Raw genomic sequence first — 20412 nt, 5'->3', positions numbered from 1 at the left:
GTCGCAAAGAGTCGGACACAACTGAGCGACTGAACTGAACTGAACTGAGTAGTTCCTTAGCAACTACAACTTTTGTGTTTTAATGTTAAGTTAAAAATGTGCAGGGAAATATAGTTTTCCAAAATTATTTTGGTGGGTACATGATTATAAATATATATAAAGATAACAAAATTTTTTTCCACCATCTCACAGGAGAGTTGAAAATGGCTTATAAAATTTTGAAATAAGCAGGCTCAAAATGAATCGAAATCTCCACATAAGTAAACTTAATCTTTTTTATATAGTTCCAGCTGGAAATCTGCTATGGACAGCCAAATCAGCTAACACAGAAGATACCCAAGCTCATCCTGACTGTACTGCATCCTTGTTTCCATAGGAGAGTGAAGTACTAAGTAACATTACAGTTCTGCCTTTAGTGCTTGGTATCTTTTTCTTGATTTACTGGAAGGCAGGAGAATCAGACGAGCTTTCCCAATCCATCTGGTATCCTGGCATGCACTGTCTTTAGATAAATGTGCTTAAACTGACTCCTTAGGCAGGAAATGTTGAGGAAAATATGACAGTGTAGTGAGACTGACTTCAGATTTCTATGAGGCTATCATGGCAGACATCTCCCCTGTGAAACTAAAGCCTACAAAGAGGAATTTGTTTTACAGCCAACTCCACCCTAGTTATAAATATAACCAATCAACCAGAAAAAACAATTTTTTCCCCCACTAAACTAATATGGTAACCTTTTTTCAGACTAAAAATAAATTGAAAAGGATACTCTTGTGATTTTTTTTTTTTACAAAACCCCTACATTTCCACTTATGCTTTACAATTAGAACAAAAAGTAAAAATTAATCAGAAAGCTTGCACAAAGTTTAATATTTTATTACGTGGGGAGATGCACCTTTTCCAGTCAGGCTGACCAATGATCATCTTGCCCCCTCACAGATTATGAAGATTTCCTTTGACCCGCGAACAATAAAGCAAAGGTATTTCAGTAAATGCCACGTCGATCCGCCCCGGTTAAGAAACAGTCACGCTTTCTGGGTCATGGAAATCCCCGAGTGGGTCTGCCAGGCCACTGATTAAGGGGAAGTGTGTGTGGTTATTACCGCTGGAGTTCCCCTAAGACTTCAGAGGAAAGCACCAGCTCACAAGCAAACCGCTGGGAGGAGTGCAGGACGCGGGGAGCGGGGAGTGGGTGGGGAAGGGGCGGGGCGGGGTGGGGGTGGGGAAGACGGTTAAAAGGCCGCGGGCGCCTCCGGCCCGCCCCGAACGGCGGGGGCGACGGGTGGCGCCCGCCAGGTCTCGGCCAGCATATCCCCTCTGGCGCGCACGGCGCCAGGCCACAGGCCGGCGACCAGGACTGCGGTGAGTGACGGTGCGCGTGCGCGCGACCCCCAGGGACGCTGCGCGGGGGTGGGGGGGCGCGTCTGTGGCTCTTCCCGGGTCTCGCGAGCCGGCGCGGGAACAGAGTGCGAGCCTGGGCGGCCCTGACTGGCGCGGCCGCGCTCCTTAGGCCGGTCTCCTCAGGCAGGTCCCCGCCTCCGCCTCCGCCTCCCAGACTTGCCCTCCAGCTCCAGGGGCCGCCGGCTCCGGCCCGGCTTCGCCGACACTCGCTTTCCTTCCGCCTTCCTGCCAGGTGTGCAGTTCCTGTTTTCCTTTTGCCGTGAGTGAGTGGAAGGGGGATGTTTGACAGTTGGGTTAATGGATGGCCGAAAGGTATCACTGCAGGAGGACATGGCGACCCACTGCCGAGTTCTCACCTGGAGAATCCCCTGGACAGAGGAGCCTGGCGGGCCACAGCCCATGGGGTCGCACAGAGCCGACTGGACTGAGCGATTAAGCCCAAGAGGTATCACTGGCCTCAGCTGGTGCCAGATGGCTTGGCCATAGTAAGGGCTTAGTAGAGTCTTTCATGGAGAAGGCAGTGGCACCCTACTCCAGTATTCTTGCCTGGAAAATCCCATGGATGGAGGAGCCTGGTAGGCTGCAGTCCATGGGATCGCGAAGAGTCGGACGCGACCGAGCGACTCCCTTTCACTTTTCACTTTCCTGCATTGGAGAAGGAAATGGAAACCACTCCAGTGTTCTTGCCTGGAGAGTCCCAGGGACGGGGGAGCCTGGTGGGCTGTCGTCTATGGGGTCGCACAGAGTCGGACACGACTGAAGTGACTTAGCAGCAGCAGAGTCTTTCATTAATGAACAGATGGAAGAGTGTTCCCAAGTGGTGGCGGAAAGAGATTTTTGGTGTTTTCCTGATAAGCGGCCTGGAAATCCTGTAGTGCTCTTAATCTAGTTGTTAAAGTGCTGGAGATATTTACCTGATGCTAAAGGAAATGGCACCCCACTCCAGTATTCTTGCCTGGAGAATCCAGAGGAGCCTGGTGGGCTACTGTCCATGGAGTCACACAGAGTCGGGCACGACTGAAGCGATTTAGCAAACTAACAGTAATAATAACTTTGTCATTATTTTTTGCCAACATTAGGTGTTTCTAAGACCTAGTGTACTCAAAGTCTCTCTCAAAAGACTTCACATGTGTCTTTCAGGTTTTTCACAGTCCTAGGAAGCAGTTGCCATATTTATCTCCACTGACAATGAGAAAACTCTGGGCTCAGGGAGGTGTACTTGCTCAAGGTCACACCTCTGGTACTGGGACACTGATGAGTATTGGAAACCCAAGATGTCTGACTCCAAAGCCTGTACTAAACCATCACCTAGCAGACTTTGTAGTCATTAATGTAAAATTGATGTCCTTAATACCATGCAAATGAGGGTGCTGCGGTCCTTGAGGAGCTCAGTCAAGTTTGCTGACATTGACTTCTCAACAGAAACTCTTACTGTCTTCATTGTTTGCCAGATGGGATGGATGTGGGGCTAGGAGGATTGATACAGAGCTGCTGCACAGTTCTGTGAAGGAGACTGCAGACTAGGGGGTGATGATTTAGTTGCTGAGTTGTGTCCGACTCTTGCGACCCCATGGACTGTAACCTGGCAGGGTCTTCTATCCATGGGATTCTCCAGGCAAGAATACTGGAATGGGTTGCCTTTTCTTTCTCCAGGGGATCTTCCCGACCCAGGAATGGAACCTGGGTCTCCTGCATTGCAAGCTGATTCTTTACAGACTGAGCTAGAGACAAAAGGCACACTTAACGTCCAGTATCAGAGACTTGGATGTGCTAAGTGTCCAAGAGGAAGACATATTCAATATCCCTGGCATCAGGGAGGTTGCCCACTAGAAGTGAAGAGTGAGAAGAGGCGTGATTGGGGATGAGCCAATCTGAGAAGTAATAACTAGAAAGGAAAGAGGAATTCCGAGAGAGAAGCCAAGGAACTAGAACATTTGTTAGAGGAAGTGGGCCCCAGTGGCAGGTGTGAAAAATTCCACTGGTTTTGGGAAAGAAGCCATTGGTGTTACTCATATTGAGAGTGGTTTTCCCCAGGCATAGAAAACAAACTTACCGCTACCAAATAGGAAGAAGGGGGAGGGATAAATTAGGAAGATAGGATTGACATATACACACTACTCTCTCTGTATATATAAAATCAACAAGGGCCTCCTGTATAGCACAGGAAACTATACTCATTTGTAATAAACTATAAAGGAAAAGAATCTCTGTATCAGAGTGCCAAATGGGAGAGCATGAACCCTCCCAAAAGGGTGCAGCCATGGCTTAGCACTAGCTTACTGTTGCCATCCAGAAATATATGTCTGGCATAGTGAGATCTTTTGATATTTTTATGAGAGCATTGGGATCTAGAATGTCATGGGAAATCTCTTACTTTTTTTTTTGGCCCCTCCACGTAACATGGAGGATCTTAATTCCCTGTCCAGGGACTGAACCCTTGCCCCATTTAGTGGAAGTGTGGAGTCTTGACCCCTGGGGAAGTCTGGAAATCTCTTACTTATGAAAAGTGTTGGTAATTAACTAAAACATTGAAAAAATACAGTGATTTTTTTCCAGGAAAAATCTTACTTGGAAGGCTGGTGGAATTCAAATGAGGCATACAGATTAATTAATAGCACTGTTTCAGTGTTAATTTCCTGGTTTCTGTAGTTGTACTATGGTTTTATAAGATGCTAATTTGGAGGAAGTTGAGTGCAGGATATGTGAAAACTCTTTATGTTTACGAATTTTCTCTCTTTATAAGTTAATTTCAAAGTAAAAAGTTTAAAAAATTAATGAAATGCTGGAGTCTAATTCTGTGCAAGCCAGCCATAATACCTCTGCTGGCCACCATCAGGCCTCTGGTTTTCGTCTGGGATTTTTTGGCCTCTACAGTGGCTAGCACACCAACTTGTATATGGTAGACATTCAGTAAATACTAGTGCTCTGCTTTGGAAAAAATGTTTACAAAGTGATCATGGTGTAACATCTATGAATTATTTGACTTTTAAAATTGTCTTTTTTTTTTTTTATAAAACAGGTTTTACAAAAGAGAGGAACTGTTCTACTTCTAGATTTTTTTTCAGTTTTTTTCTATCAATCAAAACATCTGAAAATGGAGGCCTAAAACTCTTAAAAGGGACTTAGTCTGATCTGAGGGAGGTAGTTTTGTGCATGAATAAAAAAGTAGATAACTGGAGTTTTTATACACAATGTTAATTTAAAAAATATAATCTAGTTATAAGAGGTATAATTACACAGTAATAATAGGTTTGATTCTGAATTTGACTTGTGAATATAAAGAAATGATTGTAGTCGAGACAAATTGTTGAAGTACTTTTTTTTAAAGTTGGCCCGGCAGTTTCCTACTGGCTGCTGTGTAGAATAAAAAAACTTGTACCTGTGTTTGGTAAAGATTTAAAAATGAATGACAGTTATCTAGAACAAAGAATTAATATTCAGCCTTCTGCTAAGTTAGAGAAATATGCATATAAAACCTTTGGCATGTTAAAAGATTTCTTCAGTGACAAAGAAATGTCAAAACCAAAACTTTTTGATAGGTACAACAAAGTAAGAGTAAGTATGAAAGATAAACGTGATGATTGGTAAAGAAATTAACCATTTCTAAGCCTACTGATATTTTGAAAGTCAAAAATTTAGTTTGTTCAAATGGGTTGTTATCTCTGAGAATAATTAGAATGAGAGTGATGGGTGGATGGTTACTTTTTGGTAAATGAACAAACTTCAGAAAGAAACACAGAGATAGTGGTAACACCACACAGAGACAGTAATAACACCAATAGTTTTATATTTTAAAATAAATAATATTACACATTTTATAACAATGTGTAAAATTATTGACTAATGAAAGGAATACTGAAGTTAGACAGAATAATTCACCTTTGAGGGAAATAATCACTGCTATTTCTGATGCCACCTGGAAAGAAAGCATTCACTGAAGTCTGCAGTAAAAAGCCTCAATATATATGGGACCCAGGAAACATGCTTGCAAATCACTTCTAGAAGAACCATGATGACTTGTTTATTGGTTATTACTGATACTATTGATGTAGTCCTGCCTACTGGTAGCTAGTTTTAATTGAGAAATTCTGAATTTTGAGGTCTCTGTTGTTCAAAAGAAGTGGATTGTGACAAAGTAAATTTATTATGTTTCGTCAAGATAAATTCTGGTTCAAGGTATGCTATCTGTGAAATAGTTTCTGACCAAAACCAAATTTTGTTAATCCATCTGTTTTTTGTTTGTTTGTTTAAAATTTATTATCCATCTTAGCTTGGAGACTCAGCACTCTGACTTGTGACTGTTTTTGAAAATAAATTCATTATCAGGAGATTTGATGTTGGCTTTCAGCAGCATGCAGCTGAGCCTAAGAGATCAAATGAGCAAATATACTCACCTCTGATAGTTTATTTGAAATGGAATGTTTAATTTGCTAAGCTCTAGAGGCATCACTATGACTCAGCAGTCAGGTACCTATCTATGGAAGTAATTAAATCTTGAAACCAGGTCTTAAGATCTGTGAGCCAATTCTGTTACTACTTAAGTTCTTCATCTTGAAGAAAATTTTGGATTGTTTTCTTCTCCCTATTAAAATGGCTGTAGGAAGAAAAATTAATTAATTTGAGCAAGATTTAGGATATACTGAATTTCACTGAATCTAAGATGTCATCATTTGTAAAGCATGCCATTATTTTATGTACCTCCTAGAAATAAAAATCCTGTTAATTAAAATGTGATATGCCATTGATTGTAAGATACCTCTCCACAATAGAGATATTGAAACATGCGCCTTAGAATCGGTGAAATATAATAATCCATTCTTTTCTTCTTTTGAGGTAGGTTTTACACTTTCTTTCCCTTGGCTCCAAAATTTCACAATTTAAAAAAGGCAGAATAAGTATAGTTTGAATATTTTTGTGTATATGGGACACTTATGCAGCATAGCTTTCTGCCAGAACAAACTGTGTGAGACATTTTATCTTCAGGCTGACTTGAATGTCCCTGAAGCATACTAGTGGAGAGGGTGACCTACCTGTGGAGATACCTGACACAAAATGGCATCTTGATGACCTAACGCATTCTACATTTTTATGAAGGTTTTAATTTTCATCACAAGGTACTGTGTAGCATCATGTTTACATTGTATATATCAAGAGTATGCAGAGGTACAAGTTGTACATAATTGTCCCTTAAAATGTATCAGTATAGGATTTAGAATCTTGCCATGCTGTAATCCTAAATTCATAGAAGAAAAAAAATGAAAGATTTCCTGTTCTAAGTGTTCAGCCTAGTACAAAAATGAATAAAAATCAAAAGTCATGCACAAAACTACCTCCCCAGAGAAAGACTAGTCCCTTTCCCTCCCCATCCATTTCATTATGAACATAGTAGAAAATAGTGTATTCTTATCAAATTTGATGAAGAGTGCCAACATGTTTGAACTGAAGTATGACTTTTCATGTGAGCTCTACCGAATGTCAACATATTCAACTTTCCCCACCGGTGTTCCTGTCTCAGAAAGGAGTCTTGCTCGTGCTGGTTTTTATTACACTGGTGTGAATGACAAGGTCAAATGCTTCTGTTGTGGACTGATGCTGGATAACTGGAAACAAGGAGACAATCCTATTGAGAAGCATAAAAAGCTGTATCCTAGCTGTAGCTTTGTTCAGAATCTAAATTCAATTAACGTTTCAGGAGCCTCTTCTCAGCCTACTTTTCCTTCTTCATTAACAAATTCCACGCATTCACTACTTCCCAGTTTGGAAAACAGTGGCTACTTCAGTGGCTCTTATTCAAGCTTTCCACCAAATCTTTTAAACTCTGGACCAAATCAAGATTTTTCTGCCTTGAGGATAAGTTCCTACCCTGGTGCAATGAATACTGAAAAAGCCAGATTACTTACCTTCCAGATGTGGCCGTTGACTTTTCTGTCACCAACAGACCTGGCAAAAGCAGGCTTCTACTACATAGGACCTGGAGACAGAGTGGCTTGCTTTGCCTGTGGTGGAACATTGAGCAATTGGGAACCGAAGGATGATGCTATGTCAGAACACCTGAGACATTTCCCCAGCTGTCCGTTTTTAGGAAATCAGCTCCAAGGCACTTCAAGGTACACTGCTTCTAATCTGAGCATGCAGACATATGCAGCCCGCATTAAAACATTCTGCAGCTGGCCCTCTAGTGTTCCAGTTCATCCTGAGCAGCTTGCAAGCGCAGGTTTTTATTATGTGGGTAAGAAGCTTAATCTGATAATTAAAAAAATATTCAACATGTTTATCTTATACATTTTAGTGGTAAAATTATATGGATTCATAAGTTTTGGTCCAAAATTAATTTTAGGTCACAGTGATGATGTGAAATGCTTTTGCTGTGATGGTGGACTGAGGTGTTGGGAATCTGGAGATGATCCGTGGGTGGAACACGCCAAGTGGTTTCCACGGTAATTGTTTTGAGATTTTCTGTGCACATGTGTGTAAGATGAGTTTTATGTGTGTAACTTAATCAACTGTTACTTTAGTCTGCCTTTGTTTCAGAAATACATTTGTGAATAAATTTAGGGAGGCTTACTTAGAAAAATAACTTCTTAAAAAGTTTTGGTGGAAATTTAAGATAAATAGTTCAGGATTTCTTTGTGTGTGTAATTAATATAAATATGTATATATTAAAATAACATGCTGATTATAAACCCAAGTCACACATTATAGGAAAGTACAGAGAGAAAAAATTTAAATGTCAAGAAATCTCACCACCTAAAGATGATCACAGTTCACCATTTTCATGAACATCCCTCCAGAGACATCTCAAATGTATAAAATTTTATATAAATTAGATATATGTACTATTTTGAAACTTTTCAGTCAACATTATGTCTTGAACATATTTCCATTTATTCAACACTCAATAATATTAATTACCTATTACCAGGCATTGTTGTAGATGTTTAATATACTTGGTTGAACAAAATCAAAACTCCTGGTCTCATATGCTAAACTTATAGCAGGAGTGATCAAACAATACAAGCTTAATAAATAAGTTATATAGCATGTTGGAATATAGTAAGTGCTTTGGATAAAAAGAAAAAAAGAGATGGATGAAGGAGATCAGAAGTACCAGGCTGATTGCAATATGAAACAGAGTCATCAGGGCAATTATAGATCCATTTCATCTGTTTTGGTCCCTGCATAGCATTTTGCTGTCATGTCTTTTGATTATTCCATGCTTCTTTTCACCCCTTTTAAAATTAAAATCAGGTAGCCTTTAATTATATTTTTCATGGTCAACACTCCTAATATTTGTTAATGTTGATTACTAAATGTTTACATTCTATGTTTTTAATACTGGTCTTCCCTTGTAACATCTTTGCACTCCCCAAATATTTCAAATTTCAAAAATTATAAAGATTAAAAAGAATACCTTTAAAAAACATAGACATTTTTAAAAACTGCTGCTAGCTTTCTATTGTGGTAATTTTGTGAGTATATAAAGAACTGGTAATTTTGCTTTGAATTTTGTTCTTAAATTTGACAATGGTTATAAATTATCTAGGAACTGCCAAACTTATAAATGTCTGATGTACTAGAAAATGTGCTCATCTTCCTAATTCTTTCTCTTTGTGTATTTTTAGCTTTTAAACATACATACATATCTTATGTATGAACAGTATCATTTATTAGGGAACTTTCTACTTTGTCTCCTTGTTATTAGAGTTCAGAGTATTTTTAGGAATCTTAGAACAGTTGAAGAGAGCAGCTGGGAACTTGGAATGGTTTCCTTGCTTTTCTCAGTAGACTTGAGAGCCTCATGACCTCTGCCTGCCTCAGCCTTGGCTGATTACCAGTTACAGCCCTCCTCTTGATGATATCTTGCTTTTGACTGCAGCATCTCTTACCACTTCCTATATACTAAATGAATAGTCAAGTAGTTATAATTATGCTTATGTTCACTTGAAATATTTACCAGGCTACAAATGGCCAGATTAAAATAACCAGATTTAAATTTGTTTAAATATAAATAACCAGATTTAATTTTGTTTACATTTTAGATGTGAATACTTAATACAAATTAAAGGACAAGAGTTCATTAGTCGAGTTCAAGCCAGTTACCCTCATCTACTTGAACAGGTAAGGGACAGTTTTTTAAAGTCATTTGTTCAACTGACTTTCTGATAATTACAGAGAGTAAATTTTAGTGAAAAGACAAGAATCACTTTAAAAATATACTTTCTTTTTTCAACACCCAGCATGATCTTAGAGAGTGCTCAGTTCAGTTCAGTCGCTCAGTTGTGTCTGACTCTTTTGTGACCCCATGAACCACAGCATATCAAGCCTCCCAGTCTATCACCAACTCCCGGAGTTTACCCAAACCCATGTCTATTGAGTTGGTGATGCCATCCAACCATCTCATCCTCTGTTGTCCCCTTCTCCTCCTGCCCTCAGTCTTTCCCAGCATCAGGGTCTTTTCAAATGAGTCAGCTCTTCACATCAGGTGGCCAAAGTATTGAGAGTTTCAGCTTCAACATCAGTCCTTCCAATGAACACCCAGGACTGATCTCCTTTAGGATGGACTGGTTGGATATCCTTGCAGTCCAGGGAACTCTGAAGAGTCTTCTCCAGCACCACAGTTCAAAAGCATCAATTCTTTGACGCTCAGCTTTCTTTATAGTCCAACTCTCACATCCATACATGACTACTGGAAAAACCATAGCCTTGATTAGACTGACCTTTGTTGACAAAGTGATGTCTCTGCTTTTTAATATGCTCTCTAGGTTGGTCATAACTTTCCTTCCAAGGAGTAAGCGTCTTTTAATTTCATGACTGCAATCACCATCTGCAGTGATTTTGGAGCCCCCCAAAATCAAGTCAGCCACAGTTTCCACTGTTTCCCCATCTATTTGCCATGAAGTGATGGGACCGGATGCCATAATCTTAGTTTTTTGAATGTTGAGCTTTAATTCAGCTTTTTCACTCTCCTCTTTCACTTTCATCTTTAGTTCTTATTCACTTTCTGCCATAAGGGTGGTGTCATCTGCATATCTGAGGTTATTGATATTTCTCCTGGCAGTCTCGATTCCAGCTTGTGCTTCTTCCAGCTCAGCGTTTCTCATGATGTACTCTGCATATAAGTTAAATAAGCAGGGTGACAATATACAGCCTTGACGTACTCCTTTCCCAATTTGGATCCAGTCTTTTGTTCTGTTTCCAGTTCTAACTGTTGCTTCCTGACCTGCATACACATTTCTCAAGAGGCAGGCCAGGTGGTCTGGTATTCCCATCTCCTTCAGAATTTTCCACAGTTTATTGTAATCCACACAGTCAAAGGCTTTGGCATAGTCAATAAATAGTAGAGAGTGCTATTCTTTGGATAACAGCAGATGCAAAATTAGAAATCTTCTGAAAAATAATATTTAAGTTATGTTTCTGAATATTACTCTATAATAAAGTTGTAAGAAATTGAACTACTTGAGGAAAACAATTGACTAGGTAGTAGCAGTTAAGTTATACTCTATGTCACCATGATGATGAGCTATACTGTATAAATTTTTCTTAAAAGGATTTGAGGAAGATAATTGTATTGCTCTTTCCAATCTTCCCAGAAAAGCAAATAAGAACTTATAGAACAGCTTGAGGGTCAAATACTTCCTAGCCATGGTCAATGGAATTAATGTTAGATCCAGCTTATCCCAAAGAAACACCCAGAAAATGGAAGGTCCTTGGGATAATAGCTAAACAATGATTGTCTTATAGATCACTGAAAAGATATAACCTTTTTTGTGCCTTAATGAAAATGAGTTTTATTTGTTAATACATACATACATGTGAAGAAAGTCTTACTAGTTTATGGCCTACAGAATTGCTGTTGAATGTAAATAAAATTCTACTTTTGACATAAAAAACCATGTTGCCAATAAACAAGTCAGTTTGCAATAAATTGAACAAGTCTCTTGATTAATTTTTATTGCAATGAATAAGATAAAATTTACATTTTAATTTATGTACATTTCTTTGTAGCTGTTATCTACTTCAAACAATCCAGAAGATGAAAATGCAGAGTCACCAAGTATGTATACTAATAATAATTGCTACATTTAAATATTAGAATCATTTGCTACTGTTAAGATTGAAAGCTGATAATTACATAATATACATTTATGTTATTATGTATAATTTACAATGAATTTTTAGATACACTTGATACTTTTCAAACCTTAGTGCATATCATAATTGCCTGAGGAACTCCAAAAAATAAAGATTTCTAGTCTCACTTTAACCCTACTGAATTGAATCATAGTATCTAAAAGTGGGGCTTGACTGTCTCTAGTTTTAACAAACTGCATACATCCAGTTTTCAGACCAGTGTGGGAACAGATGCACTATGCCATTAGATTGCATACATATTATTTCTATGAAATGGAGAGAGTAGAAAATAATATTCCCATTTTTTTCAGTAAGGACTTGGAGGCTCAGAGAGGTTAAGTAACCTACCACCTTAACCTAAAAGGTGATAGAGCCAATATTTGAATAAGCTCTTCTCCATTATCTAGTGTTAGATTCAATGAATATTTGTTGCGCTTCTGCTATTCTGAGAAACAAAGAACAGAATAAATGTAACACCTGTTCTCATGAGCTGCTAGTCTGAAAGATACAGGAAAATGCACAGATAGGATAATGGTGCAGAAAATAAAGTGGGCTCGGAGAGCACATATGGGACATTAGCCCAGACTTGGAGGATCAGAAAAGCCTTTCCAGAAGTATTGTCTTAGCACAGAAGCAAACAGAAGAGTAAAAGTTAGCCAAATAACAAATGGAGGAAAAGAATATTCTCGGCAGAGAGAACAGCACGTGAAAGACATAAGTGACAAAGGAGAACAGGCATATTAGAAGAACTGAACAAACTTTTGTATGGATAGAAGTAGGATTTGTGAACAGGTGAATGAATGAAGCAGGCTGGCTTAACAGTAGTCAGCACAATAGGCAGAATTTGAACCAGCAACTGTCAGTTTGTGACTTCTGGGGTAGAAGACAATTGAGTAAGTGGCAAATGGTGAGGCTGAAGGGGTTAGGGTCCAGATTGTGTAAGATCTTATAAGGCACAAGTGAATGTTACCTTAAAGGCAAAGGAATTGTTGATGGAATTTATGGAAATTCAGATTTGTGTTTTTAAAAAGTCATTCTGATTACAATATTGAGAATAAAATAGATAGGAACAGTGTTGTAGAAGGCCACTGCAGTAATAGATATGAGTGATGACAATTGGCCTATTTCAAAATTACATAAAACATATTTAATTTAGAAAGCTCGTTTGTTCATTCAACTTGGGGAAAAAGAAATCTCAATGCTGGTTGGGATGATCCACCAGCACCAACATTCTATTTCTTTCTCCCACTTATAGTTGTGCCAGATAATGCATATTTTGTATCTGAATACAACGTTCCATGTTCCTATTTTAGTGACTGAACATGTATATCATTATTTTAAATTTATAAAAGGTAGTACAAAAATAGTACCTGCATATTTTCTGGGCCTTATATTTTTGATATTGTAATAAATCACAATTTAGAAAATATACAGACTCTCTCATAATGTGATAATTCCTTATTTCATATAGTTATTCATTTGGGACCTGGAGAAAACCATTCAGAAGATTCAGTCATGATGAATACACCTGTGGTTAAAGCTGCTTTGGAAATGGGCTTTAGTAGAAGGCTGGTAAAGCAGACAGTTCAGAGTAAAATCCTAATGACTGGAGAGAATTATAAAACCATCAGTGATCTTGTATTAGATTTACTTAATGCAGAAGATGAAATAAGGGAAGAGGAGAAAGAAAGAGCAACTGAGGAAAAAGAATCAGGTACACATATTTATTTGCAGTCTCTATTTCCATAAGGATGCCACTGTATATGTTATTGAAAATATACTCATTAGTCCAATTGGATTTTATGTTCAGTCTTCTACGTTTGAATTCTGAAAACTTTCTTCACAGTAAACTATTTGATTGCTTATTAGTAAATTGAAATTGTATATATTGAGTGAAAGCAAATTTTCCTGCCTTTGCTTAATTTCTGTTTTTACTCTGAATAATTGATTGTGTATATAATTATTCATAGCACATTAAAAAGAATGTTTTGTTTTTTTAAAAATTTTCGGCTGCACTGGGTCTCCCTTGCTGCATGTGGGCTTTCTCTGGCTGTGGTGCCCGGCTTCCTGTTGCAATGCCTTCTCCAGTTGTGGAGCACGGACTCTGGCACTCGAGCTTCAGCAGTTGCAGCTCCCAAACTTTAAAGCGCATGCTCAGTAGTTGTAGTGTACAGGCTTAGTTGCTCCTTGGCATGTTCAGTCTTCCCAGACCAGGGATTGAACCAGTGTCCTCTGCATTACAAGATGGATTCTTAACCACTGGACCACCAGGGAAGCCCATGGCACATTTTTTATCCCGGACTAGTTACTCTCTCCTCTTCGCTGTAAATTGGGGTAGGATCAGGGACAACTATTAATAGTAGCATAACAGTGTGTCTCAACCTATGACTGTAAAGTAATATACAAATTATCATTAAGTTTCCTATTTGCCCACACAAGATCTGAGTTCCCCTTTGAAGTGTCTTTCTGTTATTTAAAAGAGTGCTAGAATACTGTTTCACATTCTCTGAAGACAAGTTGCCTGTGACCTTCCTTGCTAGCCATGGCTCCTTGTTAGCTCTGCTCTGTTGCTCTTCAAAAAACTCTCTCCTCTCAGCATGTTCATTCTCATCTGGTTGCTCTGCTTCCATCATCACTTTGGCCTGGACAAAGAGAAATATTGATCCCTCCTTGGCCACTCTTTCTCAAGCATGGACCAGATCCAAGAGTCCTTTCAACACAGCTGAAAATAGAGTACAACTCTTAAGCTCTTACTGCAGATTTAGGGATCGTGGAAGGACATTATATCACACATGGCAGTTGATAGCTATAACTGTATGTGTGCTCTCTTGGTGCCCCTAAACCCATCTTCATGAATCTCTCTGCCTAGCTCCTGAGTGATCTCTGTGTAGCTCTGACCAGTTTACACAAATGACTAGGAAAGTCCCAAGCAAAGCTCAGTTCAGTTCATTCAGTCAGTCATGTCTGACTCTTTGCGACCCCATGGACTGCAGCATGCCAGGCTTCCCTGTCCATCACCAACTTCCAGAGCTTACTCAGACTCAATTCCATTGAGTCAGTGATGCCATCCACCCATCTCTTCCTCTGTCTTCCCCTTCTCCTCCCACCTTCAATCTTTCCCAGCATCAGGGTCCTTTCAAATGAGTCCTTCGCATCAGGTGGCCAAAGGATTGGAGTTTCAGCTTCAGCATCAGTCCTCCCAATGAATATTCAGGACTGATTTCCTTTAGGATGGACTCACTGGATCTCTCTGCTGTCCAAGGGACTCTGAAGAGTCTTCTCCAACACCACAGTTCAAAAGCATCAATTCTTTGGTGCTCAGCTTTCTTTATAGTCCAACTCTCACATCCATACATGACGACTGGAAAAACCCTAGGTTTGACTAGACGGACCTTTGTTGGCAAAGTAATATCAGCTTTTTAATATGCTGGCTAGGTTGGTCATAGCTTTTCTTCCAAGGAGCAAGTGTCTTTTAATTTCATGGCTGCGATCACAGTCTGCAGTGATTTTGGAGCCCCCCAAAATCAAGTCTGTCATTGTTTCTATTGTTTCCCCATCTATTTGCCATGAAGTGATGGGACCAGATGCCATGATCTTAGTTTTCTGAATGTTGAGCTTTAAGCCAACTTTTTCACGCTCCTCTTTCACTTTCATCAAGAGGCTTTTTAGTTCCTCTTCACTTTCTACCATAAAGGTGGTGTCATCTGCATATCTGAGGTTATTGATATTCCTCCTGGCAGTCTCGATTTCAGCTTGTGCTTCCTCCAACCCAGCATTTCTCATGATGTACTCTGCATATAAGTTAAATAAGCAGGGTGACAATATACAGCCTTGACATACTCCTTTCCCAGTTTGGGTCCAATCTGTTGTTCTATGTCCAGTTCTAACTGTTGCTTCTTGACCTGTGTACAGATTTGTCAGGAGTCCCCCAAATACCCACAAAGCCCAGAATGAGAAAGGTTTGCACCCCTACCCTGGTTCATGGCCATCTGAGACCTCTTTCTTCCCAGGATAGTTGACTGTGAGATTGTCCACTCAATTCCTGATAAATCTACCCCTGGCCAACCCAGACAGACTTACCATGCTGTTTACCAAAGTGTGACTTGCTTATTCAGTTGTACATGTCACCAGTACAGCAGTAGTATAGTCCAAGTTTGCCCAGCCTTGCCAAGTTCTTTTTCATTTTAAAGGGAAGATAAGACTGCATGTCCTTCCTGTAGTCGTCACATTCTTACCACTGACTGTCAGTGAACAACTGCTCAAAGAAGAGAATACTCATCTCCACAACTGTTTAAAAACTCTATGAATATAGTCTAAAGCCATCCAGCTATAAAATGCTTATTTTTCTTAAAAAAAAAAAAAATCAACAATTTCCAGAGATAACTCCAAGTCAACATGTGTCTGCACAGTCTGTGCCCAAGAAATATTTTTTGAATGACAATGAAAATTCTTACATTTGTGTTACTAATTAATTTCTAGTTTCCGAGAATGGTAGGTGGGTGATTTCTTTACAAATGTGCACTTAAAGAGGCAACTTAGGATATTTTTTTCCGGAATAAAAGAATAGTATGTTTCAAAGCTTTATTCAAGTCTTTACTTTCTTATAAGCTATAATATAGCCTATGACTTTGAAGTGAGACTATTTTCCTCAGTCAGTAGCAGTCTAATTTTGGAAATCTTAAGAATTTCAGAGAACTTACTAGTTTAAGTAAAATGTAATTAGAAAAAAAAAAACTTTAAAATGAATATAATTCAATATAAAATTATATTTTAATTTTCTAATATATCACTGCTTCTTAATAATAAATTACTTAACAATATAGTAAATTCTGATTCTTCCATCCCTCTGCTGTAATCTACTTCAAATTTCTTTGTTCCAACTGCTCTTTAAATTGCTGAGCCCTGATCGTTCATTTGTTCAGCAGGTATATGTGGAACATTGACTTTTTACCCAGACACTGTTCTGTTCGTTTTCTCATTTATTTTCAGAGCTTCAATCCTCTTCAAAATGCGTATCTTGAGCCTTGACCATCTGACTAGGCACTAGTTAAACGGTGTTCCTTGTTAAATGGTTTTATTTACGTGTCCTATTTGATAGAGTCAGAGTTTCTAAAATCTATCAATCATCTCCACTCAAATAATCCTTCTTTAGACAACTCAACTTCTCTTTTTATTTTATAGTAAAGCTTAATGGATCATGGTAAAACTATATGATAGTTAATTAACAAACCTAGATTCATAAGTCATATTCCATAAAGATAATGCAATTGCAGAGTTTCAAATATAAAATATTTTACTAGTAGATACAAAATCTAGATTTTTAAGGAGAATATAGTGATCATATAGCACAGGAAGGTATGACAAGTAGGATTTCTTTTTCAAAATGTTGTTAGCGCCTTTTCCCCATTGTTAAAAATATTGAGCTAATGATGATATCATGTATAATTTGGAGAAATAATAATTAAATGGAATTTTAAAGAAGTTTTATGGGTGACTGATAATTTAAGAAAAAATCTATCATTTTAATTCTCTTGATTTTGCCTTTCCCACTTGGACTAGATTGGATTGAAATTTCAATTTCATTTGGCTCTAAGGTTTATTTAGGTTAAAGGATTAGCACTATTGCAGAATTGTTGAAAGCAGAGATTAAGACACCAAATTGCCTCAGTTTGACTTTTGCTAGTTTTATGTACGCTAGCAATTTACTTACCTCATTGTGCCTCTGTTTTATTATCCACTAAATAAGGACATTGCTGCTGCTGCTGCTAAGTTGCTTCAGTCGTGTCCAACTCTGTGCGACCCCATAGACGGCAGCCCACCAGGCTCCCCCGTCTCTGGGATTCTCCAGGGAACACTGGAGTGGGTTGCCATTTCCTTCTCCAATGCATGAAAGTGAAAAGTGAAAGGGAAGTCGCTCAGTCATGTCCGACTCTTAGCGACCCCATGGACTGCAGCCTACCAGGCTCCTCTGTCCATGGGATTTTCCAGGCAAGAGTACTGGAGTGGGGTGCCACTGCCTTCTCCAATAAGGACACTAGTGAAAGTGAAAGTCGCTCAGTCGTGTCTGACTCTTTGCAACTCCATGGAAATTCCACACAGTCCATGGAATTCTTCAGGCCAGAATACTGGAGTGGGTATCCATTCCCTTCTCCAGGGGATCTTCCCAAGCCAGGGATCGAATACAGGTCTGCATTGCAAGCGGATTCTTTACTAGCTGAGTCACAAGGGAAGCCCAAGAATACTGGAGTGGGTAGCTTATCCCTTCTCCAGCAGATCTTCCTGACCCAGGAATCAAACCAGGGTCTCCTGCATTGCAGGCAGATTCTTTACTGACTGAGCTGGGCTGTTGTAAAGATGAAATGAGTTAATACATATGAAGTGCCTACCACAGTGCTCAGCATTAGTTCTTATTATAAATAGAGTTATTTTCTCCTTTGGTACTGCCAAGCTAACAGTCAACTTCAGTGCTAACTGATACTGAATTATGGTTGTTTTCATTCAGTTATATGTGTATATGTGGAAGGAAGTTTGCGGGCAGAGTTTGAATGTGATTATGTTTGTGTTCTTTTCTATAAAGATGACCTGTCATTAATCCGGAAGAATAGAATGGCACTTTTTCAACATTTGACTTGTGTGCTTCCAATTCTGGATAGTATCCTAACTGCCAGGGTGATTAGTGAACAAGAACATGATGTTATTAAACAGAAAACACAAACATCTTTACAAGCAAGAGAACTGATTGATACTATTTTAGTGAAAGGAAATTTTGCAGCCACCGTATTCAAAAACTCTCTACAAGAAATTGATCCCATGTTATACAAGCGTTTGTTTGGTGAGTGCTGAAAAATTACTTTTGAAACTTTCTAGGTCAATTGAAAATATGCTCGTATTAATAATTTGTGATTACTGAAAATAATTCAACCTAATTTGTAAGCTAGTAATTGTACAAAAAGATAGAAGGCTTTCGTTGCCTTGACTTTTGAAAATTATTTATAGTGTTTGGGCAGAGTCCAAACTGTTAGTTTAAAAATATATATTCTGTGACTAAATATTGTTAACCTTACTTATAATAGTAATGCTTTTGCTTTTGCTCCCTTAGTGCAACAAGACATAAAATACATTCCTACAGAAAATGTTTCAGGTAAAATATTAATAATTTAAACCAGAAGAAAACATTGTTTTTTATTTTCTTGGCTTTTCATTGGAGGAGAAGCAGCAAATTGCCTTTTATTAACACTTTTTCTCTCTTCTCAGATTTACCAATAGAAGAACAATTGAGGAGACTACAAGAAGAAAGAACATGTAAAGTGTGTATGGACAAAGAAGTGTCCATAGTGTTTATTCCTTGCGGTCATCTAGTAGTTTGCAAAGACTGTGCCCCTTCTCTAAGAAAATGCCCTATTTGTAGAGGTACAATCAAGGGTACAGTTCGTACATTTCTTTCATGAAGAAGATCTAAAACTCTGTCTAAACTTATACTAGAATTAATGGATGAAATGTATTATAATTTTAACTTTGATAGTGTTTTGGTATCTTTAAGATTTTTTTATTTATCTGCAACTCAGAAGATTTTGTTTTATATAAATATATTTATATAAATATATCTCTAAAATATGAACATGAATATTTTATATAGCAGGGAATGATGGACTTTTGTTCTTATGAACAAAATATAAGGATAGCACTATAAGCACAATACTAAATTAAAATTTCAGCATTATTGAAATTGTAAGTGATGTAAAATTTAAGCTTTTGAAATGACCTTTCTGAATTTTACATATTTTTGAGTTGTATTAAGGATCAGGAACACAGATTCCTTTGCTTTTTCCATCAATGTCCTATACATAGAAGGTCTTGATCTTTGTTGAATTACTTTTTTAGGAATGTTTTTGTAAAGAATTCTATGAGGAACATTTTAATAAAGCAATCAAAATTACTGTTGTTCTTGATACCTTCATTTCTGTGATATCAGATAGTGTACTGACTCCCATGCTCCTTCGGTACCTCTCTAAGACCTTTTGAATGTTGAACTCTGCTTTTGATCCCTTTCTGTAAGATGCTTCTTCATTTATACTTGTAGAGCACAGCAGTCAACCACAGCTGGCTTTATTGTAGGATGTCTGAGTCAAAATCAAATATCATCCCATTAAATTTGTTGATTCATTTGTCTGTTGATTTATTCAGGAAGTCTCATGCCTGTCCTGCCTATCGGGAAAGGCCCCTACTTTTATTCTCACCACTTTGGTATTAATTCTGGGATTTGAAAAGTATGCTGGTTAGCAGTGTTTGGAATGAACAGCTTGTACGTCAATTTGTTCTGCTCTGCCAGTGCAGAAAGATTTCCTCCTTTGCATTACTTTTTGGTACTCAGCATGTCCAATTCATAATTCTCTAGCTTTTGTTTCCTGTAGAGTTTTTAGGGCTTTAAAACCAGAAGTGAAGCTGTAATTGGGAATAGTCTGGAGAGACAAGCAAAAAAAGCTAGTCATCTAAACTAGTTCTAAATGGCTGCCAGAGTTCCATAGAGAGAAAGCTTAGGAACCAAGTAAGAGGGGAGATTCCATCTCTTCAGGCTGTTGCTGGGCGGCTGCATGTGATGCCACTGATTTTGCCTCTTTGTTCAAATACTTAGCTAGCCACATGGTAACCACAGTGTCCTGCAGGGGTGCGAGGCTGATTCAGTTGGATTACTGCTTAGATGATTTGTGTTCAGTTGCTCAGTTGTGTGTAGCTGTTTGCGATCTTGTGGACTGCAGCACCACAGGCTGACCTGTCCTTCACTGTCTCCTGCAGCTTGCTCAAACTCATGTCCTCTGAGTCGGTGATGCCATCCAACCATCTCATGCTCCGTTGCCCCCTTCTCCTCTTGCCCTAACTCTT

At 38.5% G+C, this 20412-nt stretch overlaps 1 protein-coding gene across 3 annotated transcripts; it reads left to right on the top strand.

The window, feature by feature from the left end:
• The first annotated feature begins 1261 nt into the window (after window positions 1–1261).
• On the top strand, window positions 1262–19469 carry BIRC3 (baculoviral IAP repeat containing 3). Of its 3 annotated transcripts, none has more exons than XM_040257860.1 (9): window positions 1262–1362; window positions 4421–7630; window positions 7739–7838; window positions 9441–9519; window positions 11407–11455; window positions 13004–13246; window positions 18110–18364; window positions 18632–18673; window positions 18787–19469. In XM_040257860.1, exons 2-9 carry the CDS (start codon window positions 6778–6780, stop codon window positions 18978–18980), a joined length of 1815 nt encoding a protein of 604 aa, XP_040113794.1. In that variant the 5' UTR covers window positions 1262–1362; window positions 4421–6777; the 3' UTR covers window positions 18981–19469. The 3 variants fall into 3 exon arrangements, with proteins under 3 accessions (XP_040113794.1, XP_040113797.1, XP_040113795.1); XM_040257863.1 differs by having other exon boundaries at window positions 1265–1633; XM_040257861.1 differs by lacking the exon at window positions 1262–1362 and adding an exon at window positions 1442–1660.
• The last annotated feature ends 943 nt before the right edge of the window (window positions 19470–20412 follow it).

The sequence above is a fragment of the Oryx dammah genome, unplaced genomic scaffold (assembly GCF_014754425.2).
Source record: "Oryx dammah isolate SB20612 unplaced genomic scaffold, SCBI_Odam_1.1 HiC_scaffold_17, whole genome shotgun sequence".
Classification (NCBI taxonomy): Eukaryota; Metazoa; Chordata; class Mammalia; order Artiodactyla; family Bovidae; genus Oryx; species Oryx dammah.
Note: the sequence above shows the minus strand (reverse complement) of the source record. Positions and strands in the feature narration are given on the sequence as shown.

What these genes read in the sequence shown, in the direction of transcription:
- BIRC3 (XM_040257860.1), top strand. Translation starts at nt 6,778, where the DNA reads ATGAACATAGTAGAAAATAGTGTATTCTTATCAAATTTGATGAAGAGT. An exon ending in ACCCTCATCTACTTGAACAG is followed by an intron (nt 9,520 to 11,406) that starts GTAAGGGACAGT and finishes ATTTCTTTGTAG; the next exon opens with CTGTTATCTACTTCAAACAA. An exon ending in AACTGAGGAAAAAGAATCAG is followed by an intron (nt 13,247 to 18,109) that starts GTACACATATTT and finishes TTTTCTATAAAG; the next exon opens with ATGACCTGTCATTAATCCGG.